Source organism: Homalodisca vitripennis, chromosome X (assembly GCF_021130785.1).
Source record: "Homalodisca vitripennis isolate AUS2020 chromosome X, UT_GWSS_2.1, whole genome shotgun sequence".
In the NCBI taxonomy this organism is placed as follows: domain Eukaryota; kingdom Metazoa; phylum Arthropoda; class Insecta; order Hemiptera; family Cicadellidae; genus Homalodisca; species Homalodisca vitripennis.
Window position 1 is genome coordinate 146,307,204 of NC_060215.1, and position 27,863 is coordinate 146,335,066.

At 39.0% G+C, this 27,863-nt stretch overlaps 1 protein-coding gene across 5 annotated transcripts in view; it reads left to right on the forward strand.

Annotated features, from left to right (window-relative positions):
- Positions 1 to 27,863, forward strand: part of LOC124369979 (UMP-CMP kinase 2, mitochondrial-like) — a 91,558-nt gene that overhangs the window by 41,074 nt on the left and 22,621 nt on the right. For all 5 annotated transcript variants that reach the window (XM_046828216.1, XM_046828218.1, XM_046828220.1 and 2 more), the window contains exon 4: positions 15,876 to 16,077. In XM_046828216.1, coding sequence (XP_046684172.1) covers positions 15,876 to 16,077 — 202 coding nt within the window. The remainder of the gene's footprint in view (positions 1 to 15,875; positions 16,078 to 27,863) is intronic.

Genomic DNA, 27,863 nt, shown 5'->3' on the forward strand with positions numbered 1-27,863 from the left:
CAGTACAAGTACAGGTAAGCACACTGTTTCAACCCAACATGAGCAATCGTTCTGATATGGTCATTTACATCAGTAGACGAAAACAGGCAGTACAAGTACAGGTAAGCACACTGTTTCAACCCAACATGAGCAATCGTTCTGATATGGTCATTTACATCAGTAGACGAAAACAGGCAGTACAAGTACAGGTAAGCACACTGTTTCAACCCAACATGAGCAATCGTTCTGATATGGTCATTTACATCAGTAGACGAAAACAGGCAGTACAAGTACAGGTAAGCACACTGTTTCAACCCAACATGAGCAATCGTTCTGATATGGTCATTTACATCAATAGACGAAAACAGGCAGTACAAGTACAGGTAAGCACACTGTTTCAACCCAACATGAGCAATCGTTCTGATATGGTCATTTACATCAATAGACGAAAACAGGCAGTACAAGTACAGGTAAGCACACTGTTTCAACCCAACATGAGCAATCGTTCTGATATGGTCATTTACATCAATAGACGAAAACAGGCAGTACAAGTACAGATAAGCACACTGTTTTCAACCCAAAATGAGCAGGAATTCCGTTATTGGAAAACTATTGCTTATGATTGCGTCTTTATTAAGATTTCTCTCACCTTTAAAAAAGAGGGTTGCTTTTTCAGGGTAACAATGAACATGTAGGATCCAAATCCAAAGGCCTTTATGTTGATTGTCTTGAACTAATCAATGAATATAACCCTATCCTTTCCTAAAATCTTGTTCGGTATGTAAATAAAGGAGAAGCACAAATGTCGTATCTATCAGCTCAAATGTGTGACGAGTGTATGCATGACATGGCAGATTGTGTATACAAACAATTACAGATGATGTGATAGATGCTCATTACTATGCTCTCATAGTTTATTCTGCTTGTAATGGTTTACATACAAATTAATCGACTTTGGTTTTACGCTACGTTTGCATCGAAGGTGCTAAGCCAAAAACCCTTTTCAAGCTCCTCCTACGCATAGGGCATGCCTCATTTAGTTAAGGAGAAGCTGTTTAAAGTTCTATCTCAGAATTACGCTTTGACATAAAACTATATCAAGTTATAAGAATGCGGCGAGTATGTCAGGAGCTGAAATTGGCCTACAGGCTAAAATAAAACAACAATGTACTTTTTTTATTTGCCACTTGTTCCGCACAGGTTAAGTGCTGCACAGAAGCTGTAGTGTTTTTGGGGTTTTCTAAGCCCTTTTCACTTTTTTGAAACTCATCTTATAGTTGGGGAACTTTTAAATTATTTTAGGCGAAAAATTCACTTGTATTCTACAGGCATCTGCGGGGCTGGTTGGCCTAGAGTGCCTCATATTCGCAAAGAATAATATCGGTTTATTCAATTGTAACGTTGACGCTTTAATCTTGTATTCTACAGGCATCAGTTTGCGGGGCTGGTTGGCCTAGAGTGCCTCATATTCGCAAAGAATAATATCGGTTTATTCAATTGTAACGTTGACGCTTTAATCTTGTATTCTACAGGCATCTGTTTGCGGGGCTGGTTGGCCTAGAGTGCCTCATATTCGCAAAGAATAATATCGGTTTATTCAATTGTAACGTTGACGCTTTAATCTTGTATTCTACAGGCATCAGTTTGCGGGGCTGGTTGGCCTTGAGTGCCTCATATTCGCAAAGAATAATATCGGTTTATTCAATTGTAACGTTGACGCTTTAATCTTGTATTCTACAGGCATCAGTTTGCGGGGCTGGTTGGCCTAGAGTGCCTCATATTCGCAAAGAATAATATCGGTTTATTCAATTGTAACGTTGACGCTTTAATCTTGTATTCTACAGGCATCTGTTTGCGGGGCTGGTTGGCCTAGAGTGCCTCATATTCGCAAAGAATAATATCGGTTTATTCAATTGTAACGTTGACGCTTTAATCTTGTATTCTACAGGCATCAGTTTGCGGGGCTGGTTGGCCTAGAGTGCCTCATATTCGCAAAGAATAATATCGGTTTATTCAATTGTAACGTTGACGCTTTAATCTTGTATTCTACAGGCATCAGTTTGCGGGGCTGGTTGGCCTTGAGTGCCTCATATTCGCAAAGAATAATATCGGTTTATTCAATTGTAACGTTGACGCTTTAATCTTGTATTCTACAGGCATCTGTTTGCGGGGCTGGTTGGCCTTGAGTGCCTCATATTCGCAAAGAATAATATCGGTTTATTCAATTGTAACGTTGACGCTTTAATCTTGTATTCTACAGGCATCTGTTTGCGGGGCTGGTTGGCCTTGAGTGCCTCATATTCGCAAAGAATAATATCGGTTTATTCAATTGTAACGTTGACGCTTTAATCTTGTATTCTACAGGCATCTGTTTGCGGGGCTGGTTGGCCTAGAGTGCCTCATATTCGCAAAGAATATGTGAGGTACTAAAAAGTACAGTGTATTTTTTTTATTATCTTGGGTCGTCCATTCAAGCTTTATTGTGGGATTAGTTTTCCCGTCAACAATGATTAACGGGATCCAGATAAAACAAGTTCGCCTCAGCTATCGTGCCACGACATGTTCGCCGCTTGACGGGTTGCGGCATGAACGATAAGGCTGGGCGCACACTGGAGGAGCATTCTGTCTGAGACAAGCGTCGCGAGTCATTTTGTTGGAAGCATTTTGACATTTTGTTCCTCCAGTGTGCGGTACCTCCGGACAAGCACCATTTTGACTCGAGAGTTAAATTAAAAATTAGTTGGTGCGTTACACTTTGGCGTAGCAACACGTACAACATGAGTGCTGAAGAAGTAAATGTTGCATTGTGCTTATGGGAGTTTGTAAAAATGTTGGATATGCCTCCGGAAAGGAAGTATTGGGCTCACCCAATTAATGAAAAGAGGGATGTGAAATCTCTTATATCCAGAAAAGTTTTACAACTATTGCAGAATGAGTGTAAAGAGTTTTGAGGAACTGTTGGACATAGTTCAAGACCACATTAAGAAGAAGGATACGAACTGCCGTAAAAGTATAACAGCGGAGGAAAGACTTTTCATTACTTTAACGTACAATACAATACAACATTTTTATTGCTTATACAAAAAATTGGATTGCAATGCTACAGACACAAAACATTTGGAAATACTAACCTAACAATAGTAATTGAATAGCCTAATGTATCCTCTGGGATATGTTTTACGTAAAAATAAAACATACCTACATATGTAGCCTATAAATATTGAATTAAATTGTGATATTATTTCCCAATTATTATTATTGGTACATAAAATCATCCACACTATAAAAAGCATTTACCAACAAAAACTCTTTTAATTTCGATTTGAGTTGTTTCACATGACATGTGTTTTGTAATTCATTAGGTAATTTAGTGTACAAACAAATGCATGTTCAGGAAGATTTTTTTAAACAAATTTAAACCGGTGTTGATGAGGACGGTATTTAGATTTGTTTCTTGTATTGTAATTGTGAGTATCATTACCCATAATCAACACACATCTGAACAGGCAACATTTTATCGTTTCTAATATATATACAAGGTAGGGTCATTAATTCTAACTCCTTAAAAGCATTAATGTAATGTTTCTATTAATACTAATGTATACATGTGCAGTAGATATAAAAAAATGTCATACTGAAATTCTTGAAATTATTGAAAGAAAAATACAGTACCAGTTAATAACATTTGGTTTAAAATATCGCATTAGAGGCAATACGGTACAAGACAATTCAGTTAGCTCATTGCAATTGCTGAGTTTGATAATTAACAATGTCCATTGCCGTCTGCAAAGGCGCTAAATGCAGATTAGATCCATGATTTTGTACAGACTTCAAAAAACCACTTATACTTGAGTTTTGTTGAAAATGAGAATACAACTGTAATTTATTTTTAAGAACCGCTTCAAAAATCTTACCCATCGTATTTATAAGAGAGACAGGTCTATACGAAGATACTTCATACCCATCACCAGCCTTAAAAATAGGCACAACACACGCAATCTTAAGTTTATCAGGAAATACTCCTTGCTCAACCGACTTATTAAAGATATTACTCATTATAGGAGCAAATATGTTTAAATTTGTTTTTATTGTAATTATACTGATAGCATCAGTTCTGCAATTACGCTTGTCCTGCAAATTACAAATCACTTTAAGAATTTCATAATAATTTATCTTTATTTCATTCAAAAAAAAAAAACTTCATATTCTTGATTGTCCTCGAAAAACAAATCACTTCCATATGATTCAGTTCTTAATTTAGCTACCACAACTACCAAAATAATTATTGAATTCATTCGCCACCACATACTCATTACCCTCCACCAAACATTCTTTACCATTCATCCTAATGCTACTCAATGACGATTTTTTACTCTTTACAATTTTCTTTATAACCCCCCAGTATTTTTTTGAATCCCCATTACAACTGTCTATCAAATAAGAAAAAAAGGTCCTTTTCGCATATTTTATTTCTTTATTTACCCTTCCAGATAAGCGTTTGTATTGCATTTTAATATTCAAATCATTTCTGTGTGAAGCAAAACACAGATCATGCGCATGCGCGGACTCTGTTGTCTGCGACGGCTGTCGCGAGGCCAAAGTCAAAAAAGTCAAGTCTTTTATTGCCGTTGATAATAATACAATTATGTGGCAAAGGTCATACCGAATAAATCTAAAATTTTTACATTCGTTCACAATACCACATTCAGACATACAATCGTTACATTCATCCATACCACTTACTCGCCAATTCTCTCCACCGCCAACGCCAGTGTCAGTCTTCTAGATTGGAGGTCTCCCAATTATAATTCAAAAACTCGTCGACGCTATAGAATGCTTTAGATGCTAAAAAGCGGTTCAGACGAGTTTTTAACGCCTTGGGCGTTTGTACGTTTTTCATGGAATCAGGCAAACTGTTGATGAAACGGACACCTGCCTGCGAGGGCAGGTGTTCATAAACCACCGTTCTGTGTCGCCCAGTACGGTAGTTGTCTCTGCCTCTCGTTTCATATTCATGCACGTCACGGCCCCTAGTCAGGGCACATTTTGACTTACAGAATAAAACTGCCTCCAAGATATAGAGACATGGCAGAGTCAACAGCTGCAATTTTTTGAAAGCAGGTCTGCACGACTCTCTGAAGTTCATGTTGGCGATTGTTCTGATCGCTTTCTTTTGAAGCCTGAAAACTCTCAAAATTTGATTGTTTGAACAAGCTCCCCAGAAAATCACTCCGTAGGAAAGATGTGGGTAAATCAGGCCGTAATACGCCGCCATCAGCACCTGACTTGGGCAGTATTTGGCTAAAGATCTTAAAACATAAACGCCAGATGCTAATTTTGAACAAACTGAATCAATGTGAACATTCCATGTCAAACCTCGATCAAGGTATATACCAAGGAATTTGGAGGAGTAAACTTCTTCTAATGTGGAGTCTCCCAGCATGACGGAAGGTCCACACCCAACGTCCATTGACCGCAGGGCGAAATTCAGAAAATTAGATTTTTTGGAATTTGTTGTCAGGTTGAGGCTATGAAAGTGTTGGACGCAGTTGTTAAGGTCAACAAAAGCTTTTTGTTCCAAAACTTCTTTTGATTTTTCGTTAAAACAGAGAGTCGTGTCATCAGCATACTGCACGAGATTCCCGTACAGAAGTGATGACTCGATGTCATTGACATAGACCAGAAAAAGGATTGGACTGAGGATGGAGCCTTGGGGAACTCCATATCTCAAATCCAATGGACTTGAAAGGTGATTTGTAATTTGGACAGTCTGTGTTCTACGACTTAGAAATGATTTAATCCATAGCAGGGGCACACCTCGAATGCCATGAGATTCAAGTTTGTCAAGAAGTGTATTATGGTCAACACAGTCGAATGCATACAATTTCTACTAGCAGTCTGACACTGTTTCGAATGACTCGCGACGTCACGAGGCGCCTCGCGTCATGCGCTCCCTAGCTGTGCGCCGGCCCATTGAAATGCAAGTAGATTTAGGTGTCCGACAAATTTGTGGAGTCAAAATGACTCTTTTTTTTTTTTTTTTTTTTTTTTTTTCTTTTGCCACCTTTTTGTGGCGGCCTGGATTAAAAATCCATGAGGCCCCGATGTTCACTTTTGTGGTTGTCCGTCGTTTGTAGGTAGTTCTTACAAGAACTTTAAAAATTTTACATCAGTCTTCGGTTTGGTAATCTGAGAAAAAAAAAAAAAAAACATTTAGATTCGTTAGTTACAACAATAATGTACAGTGGTAATATGTTTTGTAGTATTTATGTTAGTTACAATAAAGCTAGGATATTCTAAGGATTTTGTAAGTAGATGGGTATCAGGAAGGGAAGGTGTAGGAATCTCTTCTCTGCCAGGGGCCGATCAGGCAATGTCCTATCCCGAAAAAAGGTAGGCCAAGGAAAGAAGAGCCCAGGATTGGAATGACATCTATGTATTGTGTCTGTGTATAGATGGACTTTGTTTTTATATTTAAAGTTTTCGTTTGATTGCTTTTAAAAAATTGTTGATTTCATTATACATTTCATACTTTTCTGTGCTGATTACATAGTTTAGATTCTTGGAAAATGTCTCACTAATGATTTTTGTTTTTTGGAGATAGTTATTTCTTTCATGCGTATATTTTGGACACTGAAAGATTAGATGTTCCAATGTTTCATCCACTCCCATTGTGCAATTTAGACATAATGGTGTAAAATAACATTTAATTCTGTGAAGACATGCGTTAACATTAGCGTGACCAAGCCTAATCCTACAGATATTAACTATTTCACCTCTCGACATTTTAGAGGCTGTGAACCAAGGTGTCTTTGTGAAACATTGCTTGATATTTTTGTACCAATTTGCCTTTAAGGATGATGTTAATATACCAGTCATTTCAGTCCCAATCTTTTTGTTTTGGTGCGATTTGAAATCAGCATTTGTTACATAGAATTCGTAGCTGGTGAAAGTTAGACCTGTTGATTCTTTTGCCAATTTATCTACGGCTTCGTTTTCTTTAATCCCACTATGGCCAGGTATCCATTGTAAAGTGTAATTATTTGTGTTGTTTCTCATCATTTCCGCTATTATGTTCAAAATCAGGTCCTTACTGTTATTATTCCCCAATAATGCCTGATCAACTGCTTCGATGACAGATTTACAGTCAGAGCAGATAACTATTTCACTATTTGTGATCTTTCTAGTATACTCAACGGCTTTCAGTATTGCATACATTTCGGCTGTATAGCTCGAAACGATATGGTTGAGTTTGAAAATATATCTTTCGTCATAGCACGGAATATAGAAGGCTGCGCCAGAGCCCGAGTCAATTTTTGATCCGTCAGTGTAGATCATAATATTATCCTTATAGGTTATGTTTACCATATTATACCATTCTTGTTGCAATATTTGATTGCTGACTTTCTTGTCAAGCAATCTACCATTAATTAGTGTATTGCAGCTTACATTTACGTCAGTAATTTCAATAGGTTTGGTTAAATCGTGGGGTACAGCAAATAATTTTAAGTTGTTTTCTATGGGGTTAATTGTTTGTACTAGGCTTAATGCTTGTATATATACAGGAGTTTTCTTTTTGTTCCAGAAAGGGTTATTATTAGTTAGCATGTATAGATACATGACACTGTGATAGGCTGGGTGAGTTGTATCTGTTATTATTTTATAAATTAGTCGCTCAGTAAGAGATAATCTTCTCAGGGATAGTGTAGGTATAGCACATTCAAATTGCATGCCAATGATAGGGGTAGTTTTAAAGGCCCCAATCGCTAATCGGAGTGCTTGGTTTTGTACTTTTTCAAGTCTGTCAAGTATATAGTTAGGAGCATGACCATAAATAAAAGAGCAGTAATCAATCTTGGATCTAATTAGACTTTTGTATATACTCAGCACAAAATCGGGGTTGGCACCGTTTCTGCCACATGATACCATTTTTAAAATATTTAAGTCCTTCTGACATTGCAATATAAGTTGTTCTAAGTATGGTTTAAATTTTAATTTATTATCTATAGTAATACCTAGGAGTTTTAATTTATCTTCAACTCTTATTGTTTGACCATCAATATAAAATTGTGTATTGAGGTCTGTAATTGACCTTTTCCTAGTAAAAATGGTTATGACACTCTTATTAGGATTTAGGCTTAGATTTAAATCCTCTAATACTTTATTCATATTGTCTAATGCAAATTGCATATTATATTGTACGTTGTCATAACTTTTACCAGATGAATATAAGGTGACATCGTCAGCATACTGTAATGATTTTACCTGAGTAGGTAGACATTTATTTATGTCTGATATATATATCTCAAATAATAAAGGACTCAGGACACTACCTTGCGGGATCCCTCGACAAGTGGTCCTTGTAATGTGATAGTCGGGGAAGGTGATTGTCAGCTGCCTATCAACCAGCCATTTGTGACAGTGCACAATAAATTTCCTAGGTATACCTTTAATGAACATTTTTGTCCATAAAGTAGGCAAATGTACATTGTCATACGCACAGGAAATATCTAAAGCCGCCAAAATAGTGGATTCGTTGTGTGTAAAAGCAGTTTGTATATTTGAAATTAATTGCACCAAATAATCAGCACATCCGAGGTGTTTTCTAAAAGCGTGTTGTGCATCAGGGATTATCTTTAAATAGTCTACAAGCCATACAAGCCTATTTTTGATCATTGTGTTCATGATTTTAATAAAACATGGTATTAAGGAAATTGGTCGATACGATGTTTCATTATCCTTATCTTTACCAGGTTTAAGGAGTGCAACAACCTTGAATTTTTTCCAGCTGTCAGGAAAATCCATTATACCATTCCAAATATTATTATATAAGTTTAGTAATATATCTAGTGCCTCAGGTGGTAGTTTTTTAATCAGGGAGTAGGTAATACCATCTGCTCCAGGTGAGGTGTCTTTTGTCTTAGATTTAAGGGCCTTGTATAATTCTTTGATGTTAAAATTAGTTTCAAGTATATGTGATTTTTCAGAAAATAATGGGGGTTGAATTTCAGTTTTGTGTGGTACATATTGTGGCAAAATGTGTTGCATAAATTTTTGTCCAAGTTCAAAATTATCTATCATTTCAGATTTTGATTTAATATCATGTGGATTTTTTAGTTTTTTAACAATATTCCAAGCATATTTTGATGAGGGTTTATTGCCTATTTTTTGGCACAAGTTTTCCCAACCTACTTTCTTTGCTGCATTAATTACATCTTTTGTTTTTAATTGAGTTACTTGATAAATATGATATGTTGTTGGGGTCATATTAATTCTAAAATTTTTAAAGGCCAATCTCCTTTGTGCAACAAATTGTGAACATTTCTCCGTCCACCAATGTTTTGTATAAAAATTTGGCTTATTTATCGGAGCTTTAATATTTGGAATGGCCTTTTCCGTGGCAAAATGTATTAATTCAAGCAGCTTATTAAACTGTATTTCAGAAGGTAAGTTTTCAATTAATTGTATTTGGTTTTGTATAGTTCTTGTATAAAGATCCCAATTAGCTAATTTAAAATTTTTTCTTATACAGTTGTTTACAGGTGTTTCATTTGTAGGCCTACTATAGAATTCAATTTGCATAGAGATAGGGAAGTGATTGCTTCCCATCGGATCATTTAAGACATTCCAGTTGGTGATATGAGCATGTAGGTTTGGGGTAGCAAAAGTTAAATCAATAGTAGATTGTCTATTATACAAATTGGGGATGGTGGTAAATGCATTTTTATTAATCATAATATAGCGGGATTGAGAGTATTCCCGGAAAATGTCCTTACCTCGGGGGTTTGCCTTAAAGCAGAACCAATAGGGGTGGTGGGCATTCATGTCACCGCATATTAATGAATATTTATTGCCATTTATAAATAGTTTGTTACTCCAAAAGGTGGGGTCAATTTTACTATCAGCACAATAGATGTTGTATATATGGATACATTTATTATATAGTTTTATTTTAATTTCCAGAAGTTGAACTTTATTATCATTGTATTCGGACATTTTTTCAAATGATATAGATTTATGTATAAGGAAGGCAGTACCGCCATATCCATCGAGCCTATTTACACTAATTATGTTGTAATTGCTATCAGATAGTTTTTCATTATCAGTTAACCATGTTTCTTGAAATGCTCCAATATGAAATTGATTTTTAGTCAAAAATTGAGTGATCTCAGGCCACTTGGGTTTAAGTGACCTGCAATTCCATTGGAGTATGTTTAGCTTTTCTGTTGTCATACTTTATCAGGGGGGAGAGTGCTATTATTTTTATTAGTACTTGAATAAGTTTTTTTTGGAGTAGTATTAGCAGAGTTTTTAGTGTCAGTGTTTGAAATTATAAATGTTGCTAGTAGCTCATCTATTTGTTTTTTTGTTGTAACATTAGAAGTTTTAACCTTATTTCTTATTTCTGTAATTTTAGTGTTCAAAAGAGCCTGTAAGTATTCTCTGTCAACTGTCTTTGTTTCTGTTAGGTTAGGTTTAGGTTTAGGGTTAGCATATATAGGTTTGGTTGAGTTAGGTTTATAGTTAGTAGTGAAAGTTTTGTTTGAGGTGTGGTTTGTGTTTGAGGTAGGTTTTCGATAAACTGTGTTTGAAGGTAACCCGGAAGTGGTGGGCGTATCTAGTACAGTGCTAAGGGATGAGTATCTATTAGAGATGGAAATTAGGCTATTACTTGGAGATATTTGTGGAAGATTCGGATAATGATTAGTGTCTGAAGAGTCAAGGGACTTGGTTGCCTCGGCAAAAGTTTGAGGTCTTTTGGGTCCCCTAATATTCTTATAAGTGACCGGGTAGAATTGACTAGATGTAAAGTAGTCTTCTTTTCTTAGGCTCATCCTTTCTTTGATCTGTTTTTGTCTGATGAATTCAGGGCAGTATTTAGAGTTGCTGCTGTGGGGGCCTAGACAGTGAATACATTTAAGAGGGAGTTGGCATGGTGAAGAATGAAATTTATCGCCACAGTCTCTGCAAATTCTCTCGTTTTTGCATGGGGAATTTGCCACGTGCCCGTATGCAAAGCAGCGGTAGCACTGTTTCACAGGGATTATATAGGGGGTTACTTGAACCCTGACATAGTTTAAATGAATGTAATTAGGGAGAGTATCGGAATCAAAAGTTAACTTGACATAATGTGTGTCACAAAGTTCGCTATTGATTCTACGCTTAATACGTCTGGCCTCAATAATGGTACAGTCTGATTCAGTTTCTTTAATTATTTCATCCTCACTGATACTAGGGTCTATATTCACTACACCATTGGAGTGTATTCTAATTGAAGGTACAAAAACATTGTATTGGGATAAATGACGGGAATCGACAATATTGTTTGCTGTTTGCGCATTTTTGCAAAAAATTGTTACATTGCGGCCGGATGGTTTAACATACTCAATGTCTGTGTGGTGTAGCTTTATAATCTTTCCTATATGAAAAGCATTGAGTTTAGTTTTATTTTTGTCCTGAACAATAATCTCAAAGGGGCCTTTATTTTCAGGTTTATAGTATCTGATTGTGAAAGGTTTTTTTGGTTTAGGGGGAGCAATTTCACTTTTTTGATTATGTTCTAAGTCAGAAATGTCATCGTTTTCATGTTTTCGTTTTATTGTGGAATTTTCATTAGTTAAGATAGACTCTATTGCCTTAGAGGTTTCATCGTCCATCACGTTGCCGGCCAAACCTGACGACATGTCAGGACCAGCCGAAAGGAATATTACTTAAAATTTAAATTGGTTATACCAACAAAGAACAGTAAAATAGAATGAAGGAAATTAAATAAACAAATATGAGGAAAAGGAAAATTATAGGTTAAATTACATGTTATAGTTACCCAATCTCCAAGGTTGGATGATATAGGATTACAACACAGAACACACAGGAATCTACTTGCGGACAACCACTTAAACAACAGTGCCGTAGTTACGTCTGTTTCACAGCGATGCCGAAGTCGAACTGAAAAAATGACTCGCGACGCTTGTCTCAGACAGAATGCTCCTCCAGTGTGCGCCCAGCCTAAGTCGCGCATGCGCTCCAACGCAAACTCGTCAGACGAACCGGCCAGCAGAGGAGCGAGAGGTCAGTCTGTACAATCCTATCACGTCGATAAGATCCACGGTGCGCTGAGATCTTAACCTCACTCCTGCCGACTTGTTCGTGAGATACGGACGTATCGATTACTTCTTGCTATTGGTAATATATTACTTCAATTACTATACTTATCATAATTAACCTTTCGTTCATATTCTGTATCGTATTTATATGTTGTGCCACACGAAATTTACTTATAACGTATTATTCTTGGTATTCTTTTACTTTACTTACTTTCTTACTTAATCTATGTTCGTGCAATACGGACCTAAACTTTAAATTTGGTATTAGTGTTTCTTTACTTTACTTACTATCTTACTTAATCTATGTTCGTGCAATACGGACCTAACCTTTAAATTGATTATTGGTTATTGGTATTATTGGTTCTTTACTTTACTTGCTATCTTACTTAATCTATGTTCGTGCAATACGGACCTAACCTTTAAATTTGGTATTATTGGTTCTTTACTTTACTTACTATCTTACTTAATCTATGTTCGTGCAATACGGACCTAACCTTTAAATTGGTTATTGGTATTAGTGGTTCTTTACTTTACTTCCTATCTTACTTAATCTATGTTCGTGCATTACGGACCTAACCTTTAAATTAGTTATTGGTTCTTTACTTTACTTACTATCTTACTTAATCTATGTTCGTGCAATACGGACCTAACCTTTAAATTGGTTATTGGTTATTGGTATTAGTGGTTCTTTACTTTACTTGCTATCTTACTTAATCTATGTTCGTGCATTACGGACCTAACCTTTAAATTGGTTATTGGTTCTTTACTTTACTTACTATCTTACTTAATCTATGTTCGTGCAATACGGACCTAACCTTTAAATTGGTTATTGGTTATTGGTATTAGTGGTTCTTTACTTTACTTGCTATCTTACTTAATCTATGTTCGTGCATTACGGACCTAACCTTTAAATTGGTTATTGGTTCTTTACTTTACTTACTATCTTACTTAATCTATGTTCGTGCAATACGGACCTAACCTTTAAATTGGTTATTATCTATTGGTGTTCTTGGTTCTTTACTTTACTTACTATCTTACTTACTCTATGTTCGTGCAATACGGACCTAACCTTTAAATTGGTTATTGGTTATTGGTATTATTGGTTTTTTTACTTCACTTACTATCTTACCTAATCTATGTTCGTGCAATCCGGACCTAACAAACAGATTATTGCTCTAGGTATATTATTACTTCTCTTACACTTTTCTTACTTAATCTTTGTTCATACGATACTGACCAAACATTATATATTATTCTTATCGGGGATATTACTTTTGTTCATACTATTTTACATAACATATAGTGTGTTTTGGTTGAGATAGCTTTGATTTAGAAACAGATCTAGGTAGTTACGCTTTTATGGTTTTCATTAATTGATGATAGTAGATATCTTACACATCGGCACCATTTTATGTCAAATTCTCCATTTTTTCTAAGTCAGTTGTGTAATGATGATTTACCAAATGCTTAAACTTTACCATCATCTTATGTGATAGCAATATATCTGTACCCAACTGACATACATAATCCAAAAGAATAAAATTTAGACCCCTGGATCGAATCCCCGCTTGATTGGGCTCATCTAGGGTATGCGATACGTGTCATTCTTAACAGTAAATGGTTGTGTTGGGAAAAGACACGTCACAAATAATATCAGCTTATTCAATTGTAACGTTGACGCTTTAATCTTGTATTCTACAGGCATCAGTTTGCGGGGCTGGTTGGCCTTGAGTGCCTCATATTCGCAAAGAATAATATCGGTTTATTCAATTGTAACGTTGACGCTTTAATCTTGTATTCTACAGGCATCTGTTTGCGGGGCTGGTTGGCCTTGAGTGCCTCATATTCGCAAAGCATAATATCGGTTTATTCAATTGTAACGTTGACGCTTTAATCTTGTATTCTACAGGCATCAGTTTGCGGGGCTGGTTGGCCTTGAGTGCCTCATATTCGCAAAGAATAATATCGGTTTATTCAATTGTAACGTTGACGCTTTAATCTTGTATTCTACAGGCATCAGTTTGCGGGGCTGGTTGGCCTAGAGTGCCTCATATTCGCAAAGAATAATATCGGTTTATTCAATTGTAACGTTGACGCTTTAATCTTGTATTCTACAGGCATCAGTTTGCGGGGCTGGTTGGCCTTGAGTGCCTCATATTCGCAAAGAATAATATCGGTTTATTCAATTGTAACGTTGACGCTTTAATCTTGTATTCTACAGGCATCAGTTTGCGGGGCTAGTTGGCCTTGAGTGCCTCATATTCGCAAAGAATAATATCGGTTTATTCAATTGTAACGTTGACGCTTTAATCTTGTATTCTACAGGCATCTGTTTGCGGGGCTGGTTGGCCTAGAGTGCCTCATATTCGCAAAGAATAATATCGGTTTATTCAATTGTAACGTTGACGCTTTAATCTTGTATTCTACAGGCATCAGTTTGCGGGGCTGGTTGGCCTTGAGTGCCTCATATTCGCAAAGAATAATATCGGTTTATTCAATTGTAACGTTGACGCTTTAATCTTGTATTCTACAGGCATCAGTTTGCGGGGCTGGTTGGCCTTGAGTGCCTCATATTCGCAAAGAATAATATCGGTTTATTCAATTGTAACGTTGACGCTTTAATCTTGTATTCTACAGGCATCAGTTTGCGGGGCTGGTTGGCCTTGAGTGCCTCATATTCGCAAAGAATAATATCGGTTTATTCAATTGTAACGTTGACGCTTTAATCTTGTATTCTACAGGCATCAGTTTGCGGGGCTGGTTGGCCTTGAGTGCCTCATATTCGCAAAGAATAATATCGGTTTATTCAATTGTAACGTTGACGCTTTAATCTTGTATTCTACAGGCATCAGTTTGCGGGGCTGGTTGGCCTTGAGTGCCTCATATTCGCAAAGAATAATATCGGTTTATTCAATTGTAACGTTGACGCTTTAATCTTGTATTCTACAGGCATCAGTTTGCGGGGCTGGTTGGCCTTGAGTGCCTCATATTCGCAAAGAATAATATCGGTTTATTCAATTGTAACGTTGACGCTTTAATCTTGTATTCTACAGGCATCAGTTTGCGGGGCTGGTTGGCCTTGAGTGCCTCATATTCGCAAAGAATAATATCGGTTTATTCAATTGTAACGTTGACGCTTTAATCTTGTATTCTACAGGCATCTGTTTGCGGGGCTGGTTGGCCTTGAGTGCCTCATATTCGCAAAGAATAATATCGGTTTATTCAATTGTAACGTTGACGCTTTAATCTTGTATTCTACAGGCATCTGTTTGCGGGGCTGGTTGGCCTTGAGTGCCTCATATTCGCAAAGAATAATATCGGTTTATTCAATTGTAACGTTGACGCTTTAATCTTGTATTCTACAGGCATCTGTTTGCGGGGCTGGTTGGCCTTGAGTGCCTCATATTCGCAAACATAATATCGGTTTATTCAATTGTAACGTTGACGCTTTAATCTTGTATTCTACAGGCATCAGTTTGCGGGGCTAGTTGGCTATGAGTGCCTCATATTCGCAAAGTATAATATCGGTTTTCCAATGCTACCTTCGGCGCTAGACACTCCTAGCCTACAGGCGTCGCATGTTTAATTAGGTCTATCACTTAGATGGTAAGAAGCGTGTTGCGCAGAAATAAGGACTGTTGTGTTCCTAGCAAGTGAAGCCGTGGGTTTTATCATCACACCGAAGTTGCGATGTTCATATATTACTAACCATGGCCTGTATTTCTTTAGATATATCACGCAGATGCCAAAAGGAACGATATTGTGCCGAAATAACGACTATTGTGTTTGTAGCAAGGGAAGCTGTAGGTATTACCGTCGCTCAAATGTTGGGTGGTAAATACATGACCTACCCCGCCCCGTGCCTACAGAGATTCATCAGTCAAATGCCAAAAGGAACAATGTTACGCCGTGCCTTCTACTTCCTTTCCAACTATGCATCGGCATTCTACGTGAAGATACAGCTGAGCCTCAACAATCCAGTAGTGCTTAACGGGTGAGTGTCTCGTTGTTTGCTATTTACAAATATAGAGTATGTCATTTCCTTACTTTTAACCGAACATATATAACATATTGCGAATGTATTTGTTTCGTGTAAACATTCGTATAAACAAAGATACCTATGATAGTGTAAATTTTAAAAAAATTTGCAACTCAAGTTTGCTTTCATTCTGTTCAATAAATGCCATAGATGTATGCAGCGCAGACCAGAGCTGTTTCATCTGCATAAGTGAACAATGCTGAAAATAATTCTAACTTTAAAATATCATGTATGTTAAATCAGAACATTAAAGGGCCAAGAATTCATCCCTGAGCTGCTCCGTAATTAAGTCACAGTATACTACTTGTTATTCCATTTACTTCCTCGTGCTTTCAGGAAGCACATTTTCAAGTTCTTGGTACAGCACGTGCAAATTATATGTGCGAAGTGCTTCAAATATCTCAGCAATAGTATCTAATTAGGAAATTTAACGATAAGATGGCAACTCTATTTTACAGTAGGACAAAGCAGAGTGCAAGCACATGATAACACCGCAGGGCCGGCCGCGTTTATATGAATGAGTTGTGCAGTGTTGAGTTGTAGAAGTCGGTGGGAATAGGACAGGGCAGAGTGCAAAGCACATGATAACACCGCAGCGCCGGCCGCGTTTATATGAATGAGTTGTGCAGTGTTGAGTTGTAGAAGTCGGTGGGAATAGGACAGGGCAGAGTGCAAAGCACATGATAACACCGCAGCGCCGGCCGCGTTTATATGAATGAGTCGTGCAGTGTTGAGTTGTAGAAGTCGGTGGGAATAGGACAGGGCAGAGTGCAAAGCACATGATAACACCGCAGCGCCGGCCGCGTTTATATGAATGAGTTGTGCAGTGTTGAGTTGTAGAAGTCGGTGGGAGTAGGACAAAGCAGAGTGCAAGCACATGATAACACCGCAGCGCCGGCCGCGTTTATATGAATGAGTCGTGCAGTGTTGAGTTGTAGAAGTCGGTGGGAATAGGACAGGGCAGAGTGCAAAGCACATGATAACACCGCAGCGCCGGCCGCGTTTATATGAATGAGTCGTGCAGTGTTGAGTTGTAGAAGTCGGTGGGAATAGGACAGGGCAGAGTGCAAAGCACATGATAACACCGCAGCGCCGGCCGCGTTTATATGAATGAGTTGTGCAGTGTTGAGTTGTAGAAGTCGGTGGGAGTAGGACAGGGCAGAGTGCAAAGCACATGATAACACCGCAGCGCCGGCCGCGTTTATATGAATGAGTCGTGCAGTGTTGAGTTGTAGAAGTCGGTGGGAATAGGACAGGGCAGAGTGCAAAGCACATGGTAACACCGCAGCGCCGGCCGCGTTTATATGAATGAGTTGTGCAGTGTTGAGTTGTAGAAGTCGGTGGGAGTAGGACAGGGCAGAGTGCAAAGCACATGATAACACCGCAGCGCCGGCCGCGTTTATATGAATGAGTTGTGCAGTGTTGAGTTGTAGAAGTCGGTGGGAGTAGGACAGGGCAGAGTGCAAAGCACATGATAACACCGCAGGGCCGGCCGCGTTTATATGAATGAGTTGTGCAGTGTTGAGTTGTAGAAGTCGGTGGGAGTAGGACAGGGCAGAGTGCAAAGCACATGATAACACCGCAGGGCCGGCCGCGTTTATATGAATGAGTTGTGCAGTGTTGAGTTGTAGAAGTCGGTGGGAGTAGGACAGGGCAGAGTGCAAAGCACATGATAACACCGCAGGGCCGGCCGCGTTTATATGAATGAGTTGTGCAGTGTTGAGTTGTAGAAGTCGGTGGGAGTAGGACAGGGCAGAGTGCAAAGCACATGATAACACCGCAGCGCCGGCCGCGTTTATATGAATGAGTTGTGCAGTGTTGAGTTGTAGAAGTCGGTGGGAGTAGGACAGGGCAGAGTGCAAAGCACATGATAACACCGCAGCGCCGGCCGCGTTTATATGAATGAGTCGTGCAGTGTTGAGTTGTAGAAGTCGGTGGGAATAGGACAGGGCAGAGTGCAAAGCACATGATAACACCGCAGCGCCGGCCGCGTTTATATGAATGAGTTGTGCAGTGTTGAGTAGTAGAAGTCGGTGGGAGTAGGACAGGGCAGAGTGCAAAGCACATGATAACACCGCAGGGCCGGCCGCGTTTATATGAATGAGTTGTGCAGTGTTGAGTTGTAGAAGTCGGTGGGAGTAGGACAGGGCAGAGTGCAAAGCACATGATAACACCGCAGGGCCGGCCGCGTTTATATGAATGAGTTGTGCAGTGTTGAGTTGTAGAAGTCGGTGGGAGTAGGACAGGGCAGAGTGCAAAGCACATGATAACACCGCAGCGCCGGCCGCGTTTATATGAATGAGTTGTGCAGTGTTGAGTTGTAGAAGTCGGTGGGAGTAGGACAGGGCAGAGTGCAAAGCACATGATAACACCGCAGGGCCGGCCGCGTTTATATGAATGAGTTGTGCAGTGTTGAGTTGTAGAAGTCGGTGGGAGTAGGACAGGGCAGAGTGCAAAGCACATGATAACACCGCAGGGCCGGCCGCGTTTATATGAATGAGTTGTGCAGTGTTGAGTTGTAGAAGTCGGTGGGAGTAGGACAGGGCAGAGTGCAAAGCACATGATAACACCGCAGCGCCGGCCGCGTTTATATGAATGAGTTGTGCAGTGTTGAGTACTAGAAGTCGGTGGGAGTAGGACAGGGCAGAGTGCAAAGCACATGATAACACCGCAGCGCCGGCCGCGTTTATATGAATGAGTCGTGCAGTGTTGAGTTGTAGAAGTCGGTGGGAATAGGACAGGGCAGAGTGCAAAGCACATGATAACACCGCAGCGCCGGCCGCGTTTATATGAATGAGTTGTGCAGTGTTGAGTAGTAGAAGTCGGTGGGAGTAGGACAGGGCAGAGTGCAAAGCACATGATAACACCGCAGGGCCGGCCGCGTTTATATGAATGAGTTGTGCAGTGTTGAGTTGTAGAAGTCGGTGGGAGTAGGACAGGGCAGAGTGCAAAGCACATGATAACACCGCAGGGCCGGCCGCGTTTATATGAATGAGTTGTGCAGTGTTGAGTTGTAGAAGTCGGTGGGAGTAGGACAGGGCAGAGTGCAAAGCACATGATAACACCGCAGGGCCGGCCGCGTTTATATGAATGAGTTGTGCAGTGTTGAGTTGTAGAAGTCGGTGGGAGTAGGACAGGGCAGAGTGCAAAGCACATGATAACACCGCAGGGCCGGCCGCGTTTATATGAATGAGTTGTGCAGTGTTGAGTTGTAGAAGTCGGTGGGAGTAGGACAGGGCAGAGTGCAAAGCACATGATAACACCGCAGCGCCGGCCGCGTTTATATGAATGAGTTGTGCAGTGTTGAGTAGTAGAAGTTGGTGGGAGTAGGACAGGGCAGAGTGCAAAGCACATGATAACACCGCAGCGCCGGCCGCGTTTATATGAATGAGTTGTGCAGTGTTGAGTAGTAGAAGTCGGTGGGAATAGGACAGGGCAGAGTGCAAAGCACATGATAACACCGCAGCGCCGGCCGCGTTTATATGAATGAGTTGTGCAGTGTTGAGTTGTAGAAGTCGGTGGGATTAGGACAGGCCTGGGCTGCAGATGCATGTCGTAGCCCTCAAGCTAGTACCGCCCCTCCTCACCCCTCAGTATCGTGTGGATAATAATTATGACTGAAGTGTGTTCAGTCGTAATTATTATGCCATATTTTTTACTTGAATCATTTATAGAAAGAATAAGTTTGTCAAAATGTGTTTCAAACTTCTAATGTTTACACAAAATATGTTAATGTCCTGTGAATAATTATTGTTCTATTATATTTCTATTGTAATTATAACTATGGAGACACGTCACTATTGTAATTATTTTTTGGCATTTTCGGACGTTAGTTTCCCAATGATTTGTCCCACGAGCCTTCTCAGGTCAGCCAAACTGGACACCAACACCCGTTGTCCACCCTCAGATTTTCTTACGAAAATGTTCCCTTCTGCCGACCACACATATGCATAACCTAGATATTTCAGGTTTTTTGCATGAAAGAGAGAATTTCTAGACTAATGTGTGAGGTGTCCATTGACGTAAACACATGTGCCTGTCGTGTTCTATAAAAAGGGAGTAGGCCTGATTTTTTAACTTTTAGCATTCCTGAACACAGTGTCACGCTTTTGTCTGTTTTTAAATTGAGATATGATCGCTCTAGCGCAGTGATCTTCAAGCCTCACCCACCGCGTAAATTTTAGCGGCTGGCAGAACGTTTTCAGTTTTCGAACAAAGAGCTCAAAACATTACATCATTTTGTTAATATTTAAACTTATTTATACTTCAAACTACGATAGAAAATGGTGATTAGTTGGCAACTTGACATCAGTAAACTGTAGTACTGTCGGTAGTATACCACTGCAGTGTGCAGTGCGTCAGTCAGTATCGTCTGATCTCTCCTAGCGAGTGTACGATAGTTTATGTTTCGTGAACATTACTACGAGTAGTAAGAAACGGAAAGTTATCGATGAGTGCTGAGTGTTTCAAGGAAGGTGGACTGATCTCTACTGTTTCGTAAATATAAAAAATAAACCAGTCTGTCTCCGTTATGAAAGAGTAAAACTTAAAGCGTCATTAAGGCACCAAACACGCCTCCAAAATGGACGCAATACAAGGTCAGGTTCGATTGGATAAGGTACGATATTTAAAGAAACAACTATAGAATCACCAATCCTCGTTCACACGGCAAAACGCCGTAAGTGGATTGAGTGTTAAGTTAGCTATATAATTTCTAAAAAAATTGCTAAGTAATCAAAGCCATTTACAGATGACGAGTTTGTAAAACAGTGCATGGAATCAAGAGCTGAAATTCTATGCCCGAAACACAAGTACTTGTTTTCAAAGGTTAGCTTATCTGGAGTTACTGTAGCCGGAAGAATTATTTCAGGATATTGAAAACACTCTAAAATACATTGATTAAAGTTTGCTTTTTATTAAGTGGCGCTTGACGTTACAAATATCCGCAGTTAGCCATTTTTATCAGAGGAATTGACCAGAAATTTTCTCTTATTGAGGAAATGGCCGCTCTATTTTCAATGAAGACCACTACTAAAGGCAGTGATATTATAAAAAATGCAGTAAAAATACAAGCCTTTGTCTTTAAATTTGAACCAATTTGGTCTAAAGCTAAACAACCTGCCCAGTGTTGTTATTGATGATGACCCAGCAATGACAGGAAAACACGAAGGTGCTGTGGCTCTGATTCGAAAAGATGCATATGAAAATAAATAATTCATGCAGTACCATTGCATTATTCGAGAAGAACATTTGAGTATAATAAGCGTTTGTTTCAAATATGTCATGAACGATGTGACAAAAATCGTTAGTTTCATCAAATCACAAGGATTGAACCATAGTAAATTCCAGACCTTCCTTAATCAGATGGATGCAGGCTAGGGAGATGTAGTATATTACACAGATGTTCATTGGCTTACTCAGGAAAAGGTTATAATAAGGCTTTTTTATCTGAAAGAAGCAATCTGTGTGTTCATGGAAAGTAAGGGAGAGGCAGTTCACCAGTTTTATTTATTTATTTATTTATTCACGGCAATACGCCAATTACAAAACTAAACACAGTTTGCAGATGGCTGTCTGCAATAATAAAATAAAAGCCATCATGACTACAATTAAAGTATGGATAAATATATAATAAGTAATATTAACAAGATTGTATAGTAAAAAGCTAGATACTTAATGAAAATAACTGGATAGATGAGTGACACTAAATACCAGAAACGAATACCATTGATTACAACATAAGATAGACAACGAAAACACTAATAAGTAACATTAACAAAATTGTACAGTAAAAAGCTAGATACTTAATGAAAATAACAAACTGGATAGATGAGTGACACTAAATACCAGAAACGAATACAATTGATTACAACATAAGATAGACAACGAAAACACTAATAAGTAACATTAACAAAATTGTACAGTAAAAAGCTAGATCCTTGAATGAAAATAACATAACTAGATATATGAGTGACACCAAAAACCAGAAACGAAAACAATTGATAACAACATAATGACAGACAACGATAACACTAATAGACTATGAAAAATTAACAATGTAATATATACTAGTAACTACTATAAATACGTAACAACTTGAACATGCTACGGAAAAGATAAATACATAACAATTTAAATAAGTAATAACAGAAGATGCCGAATACACAATAGCCTAAGAGATGATTAGAATAAATACAATACAATAAATAATAAAGACAGATATGAGCTTAGTTAATGAAATACACCCGAAATCAGTTAAATGCCGCTATTGGTTATAGATTTCGGAAGTCAGTGCTCTAAGGATAGGAATAAAGTCTTCAGACTAGAGGTGCTGTCGTAGAAGAAATCATAGTTCGCGGAGACCAGATTTCCAAGCCTGTGCAGACGCTGTTCAATTCATGGTTGGTAGAACATGAGGGACGGCAGAAGAAGTCCGCGGAGCGAGTCTGGCCGGGAACTCTGATGTTGATCAAGCGAAGCAAGGCAGGACAGTCCAGCTCACCAACAAGCACCCTCTGAAGAAATGTCAGGTCGTGCAACTGCCTTCTCACAATGAGAGGATTTAGGCCCAGAAACTCTTCCACAGCACGCACCGGCACATCCAAATACTCAAAACCCAATCTGACCCCAACCACACGCACAAACCTATCCTGAATTCGCTGCAGACTTTGAATCTGACCTAGTTGATAAGGTGACCACACTACACTGCCAAACTCCAATACAGATCTCACCAAGGACACATACACTGTTTTCATTGCTTCGATGTTAAGTCCCCTTCTTGAAGTCCTGATAACAAATCCGAGCATCCGAGAAGCCTTGTTAATGATTGAGTCTATGTGGTCATTTGGGCTCAGGTTGGCAGACAGGATAACACCTAAATCACGTGTGGAATAAGCTCTCTTCAACGATGAACCATCAAGCGAGTACTCAAAGTGGATGAATCCAGCGGAACGATGAAGGATATGGCGTGACATTTCTTAATATTAAGTTTCATGCTGTTCTAACCACACCAATCGTAGATACTACGCAGACTGATCTGAAGTCTGTGGCAGTCATCAATGGAACTAACAGAAGTAAAGATTTTGATATCATCAGCAAACATAAGGTAGTCAGAACTGGTATATTTGGTAATGTCTCTTAGAAAGATGCAAAAGAGAAAGGGGCCGAGATGTGAACCTTGGGGGACACCCGATGAAGCATGAAAGGGCTGGGAAAAACCACCAGAAGATCTAACCATTAACATCCGATCGGTAAGGTATGAATGAAGCCAGGAGGCTGCACATAAACCCATAGGCACGTAGTTTCACAACCAGATGACGATGACTCACAGTGTCGAAAGCTTTGCTAAAGTCCAAGTAGATACTATCAACCCGATAGACACTGTTCCTTCAGTGCTGATAGCCGGCACTGAAGGAAGATCGAATATAATGGTCGTATAGAACAAGATTCGTAGTGATTGATCTTCCCCGTGAAAACCCATGCTGTTCGGAGTTTAAGAGACTTTTGCAGCTGAAACTGATTCGATCAAGTACTAAGGCTTCAAAGACCTTGCCCAGCGCTGGTTCAATAACTATTGGTCTATAATTCTTAACATCCGAGATATCAGAGGATTTATGGATGGGTACCACAAAACTAGTTTTCAAGCAGTCGGGAAAGGTGCCAATCTTCAGAAAACCGTTGAACAAAACAGTCAAATGGGGCGCAAGTAAAGTACAGCAGTGTTTAAGTACAATAGGGGAATTGAGTTGGGACCAGTCCCCTTGTATGGATCCAGAGACGCCAACTTCCTCTCAACATCTGACTCGACGAGCACACATTCGGATAAGTTAACAGATTCATCGAATTCGTAGTCCGGGAGGGGGCCGACATCATTTGTAAAGACTGAAGAAAAATGATTGGCAAAGAGGTTACAGATCCCCTCCGGAGATGATTCGACTGCGCCGTTAAGATGGTACGAATCAGTAGATTTGGAGGAAATCTTCAAGGAGTTAATGAAGCTCCAGAAAGATTTAATGTTGCGAGGTATCAAGCAGTTAACATTAGCAATGTAGTTAGAGTAGCATCTTCCACTCAAGCTCTTGCATGCAGATCTTAGATTTTTAAATTCGTTGTAATGGGTTGGGTTCGAGGTAGCTTTGTATTTTTTATGAGCAAGTTTTTTCTTTACAACTAGTTGCTTAAGTTCAGGAGACATCCAGCATGGAAAGCAGGACTTGCCAGATCTCTTAGTGGGTGTAAATTCAAGAACAGTTTCTCTAATAAGTTCCATCATAAGCTCAAAGTATTTAACAATATCAGGGGGTTGGAAGGCAACAGGCCCAAGGAGGTAATTGAGTTTTCTAGAGATTTGATCGATATCACAATGCAGAAAGTTGTAGGTAGTAGAGTGGGCTGGAGGCAACACTGTGGGAAGACAGACTCCACAGTGCAGAGCTGGGTGAGCAGGTTCCTCGGGTAGAAGGAGATCCAGGGCTGGCATAACATCAAGTGAGTGGTCCGTAGAGAAAATGAGATCAAGAGTGACATTTCGCACGTTTGAGATCTTGTTGCACTGGGTCAATTCAAAACCAGTTGCCATATCTATCATATGTTGAGAGCCGCCACTTGTAGAAATAGGAACGGAAGCAGTCCAGTTCACATCAAGAAGGTTGAAATCACCGGCAAGAAGAAAACAGCAAGAAGTAGGACAGGAAGAGAGGACTTCGTCAACAGACACACAGAACCGTTCATATACTGAAGCAGGCTGTTGAGGCGGAATGTATACGCCGCAGACTAAAATAGGGGAAGTAACTGTAGAAATAGACAAGAATAGAGACTCTACATCAGCGACAGAGGAGTTGATGGTTCTAATATGAAGATCTGACCTGGTAGCAACTAGGACGCCGCCGCCACTCTTCTTAGAACTAGTAAGGACAGATCTATCCCTCCGAACTGTTTTTCGAAAGATAACACACACAGAAAAATATTTAAATTATCAATCCAACCATCAAAAATCTGTCAAAGAAGGAGTAGCCTACTCGTTGTTTGATAGAGCAAAGAGCTTGTGCTCACATAAAGATGGATTAAAAGAAGAATTTAAGAAAGTTGAATCGGACCTCAGAAGCAATGGATACCCTCAATTAGTAATAAATAAGTACAAACGAACCAGAAGAATCATTCCTGAGTCAGAAAAACAGAATTGTGATAAATTTGCGTTTATGTCAATCCCTTATGTGCCGGGATTATCGGAGAAAATTAGAAGAGTAGGTAGAAAGTACAACATTAGAACCGGGTTTAAAACACACCACATTCTTAGACAAAGTCTCGTAAAAGCAAAACCAAAAAATGGCACACATGATTCCAAAAACTGTGTTTACAGTATAAAATGTAGTTGCAATAGGGAATACATAGGCGAGACAAAAAGATCACTAGACGTAGGATAAAAGAGCACAAAGAAAACACGAGAAAGGGTCTCACAGAAAAGTCAAAATTGCACACCATTGTTGGTCCGAAGACCATCATATGAATTGGGATGAAGCCAACATAATACATCGGGAACCACATTTATTCAAAAGGAAATTAATTGAGGCAACATACATTGGCAACATACATTAAATTGGCAGACCAACCAATCAGTCAACCATCAGTCGAGATTAGGCCGCTTTGGTTGCCAATTCTAAAGAATGAACTAAAGAGAAAACCAAAAGTATCAAACGGATCAGATATTTGTAATAAACCAATGCGGAGTCACAATATGGTTTTAAGAAGTTCATCTCGCATGAACCAATAATAACGAAAGGGCCCATTCCTGTCCCCTTCCTTTTTATTTCCGCCATCTTGTTTTAGTCTGCCGTGACGATTTATTTATTTATTTATTTATTTCAACGGCAATCGCCAATTTTATACAAAAGTAGCAAAAAAATAATTATGGACAAGATGTACTTCTTAGGAGCTAATAAGACAGAGAGTAAATAGTAACATACAACAAGGAGGCATGACCAGCAAACAACACATGTAACAACTGTACAAGACTGGAAATTGTAAGGCCAGTAAACACTGTATAGCAATAGGACATAGAACACAGAGCCTAATGAGAGCTATTCAAATAAGAAATAACAACAATTAATTAAATACTATAAAGGAAAAACAGTAAATAAACTATATAAAAAGGACTGTTAAGTATTATTGCATTAAATAACTTGTTTTTTATTGCCTAATATGAAAAGGCTATTTTTATTGAACAATAATTATGTATATATTTTTTGGGCAATTTATACTCTATATTTGCCTTTATTTTACTAAACTGTATATACTGCATTAATTCTATATCTCTTTCTGCGGCCTAGTGCCTACAATACCATTCCTTACTGGATTAAAATATTCACGTACAGCGACAGACCAATGAACCATTGTTTCACGAATCAGCTGTTTACTGTACACTCACCAACCAATCACAACGGTTGACTTATCAATTGCCCACCTTGCAAGCGTAGGCACGCTTGCTCATTATACTCTCGGTCCCGCCTGGGGCACTTGTGTACACTCTAGCCACTGCTTACCATACTTACTCTCTCCCCCATGTGTTACTCTCTCATTTAAATATTAGTTTATCTCTATTTGTTGTACATTTACATTAACATTAAAGTCAGTGCTCTGGATTGGCAATCTCTACCAGAACGTCTCTGCTCCCGGACACCCGCGTCTACCGTGCTCTACAGGACTGGCCACAGTGTTATGAACTATTCGTTTGCGGTCGTATTGTGCGTAAGTGAATCCGTGAAGGACATCTTCCGTTTTCACGCATGCCTACAAGACAGCAGCCCATTTCCACACTTACTGATCACAACCTGGCCCTCAACAACAGCAGACTACGGTTAGGTACCTCTCATGAAAACAAAGGCAACTGTTTATTTTCTGCACTTTATTTGAATATGCACTGTTCATAAACTCATTATGTGTAACCTAGTGAACTCTTGTTAAAATCAGTGTGTTCGGCGTCTTCACTGCCTAGTGTGAAGTGGTCCTTCTTAATCGAGCCTCTAAAATATTATTTCACGGTTCTCATAACCAAAATTCATTCTTTTCAAGGACTAACATCAGTAAAGAATCTAAGATAACAGTAGGATAAACTAGAGTGGGATTGAGTTAACAGTGTATAGGGCTGCAGTTTTTATAATAACTAAGAAATAAACTATATATATATATATATATATATATATATATATATATATATATATATATGTATACTAACAACAATAAAAATATCAGGTAACAATAACAAGAATAGAGAATAGGTAAACAGTGAATAGAGCTACTATTTCAATTGATACAACTAACAGAAGACTATAAATGCCATAACAAATAAATATACAATAAACAACAACGAAGAGAACTAAAACTGAAGAGGAGGCACTGGCACTATAATGAGGGGAGCCGACGGCCCCAGCATTAGGTAACTCACACAGAGCAATCACCTTCCTTCTGAACGATGGTGCAGAATCGTGGAAGAAATCCAGATGAGCTGAAGCCACCCCACCTGCGCGCATGAGTCGAGACATGCCGCTAAAGCGAGAATAGTTGGTGGTATTGAAGCGTCTGCGGAAGATTGTCATTGAGCGCAGACCTCTTGTAACACAAATGTCAATGGAGCTGAGCAGTTCCGGGCAGTCAACGAGGCCATTTAAAAGCTTGAACAAGAACAGGAGATCAGCGTGGTGGCGACGAAGATGTAGTGGGAGAAGGCCAAAATGACTCTCGACATC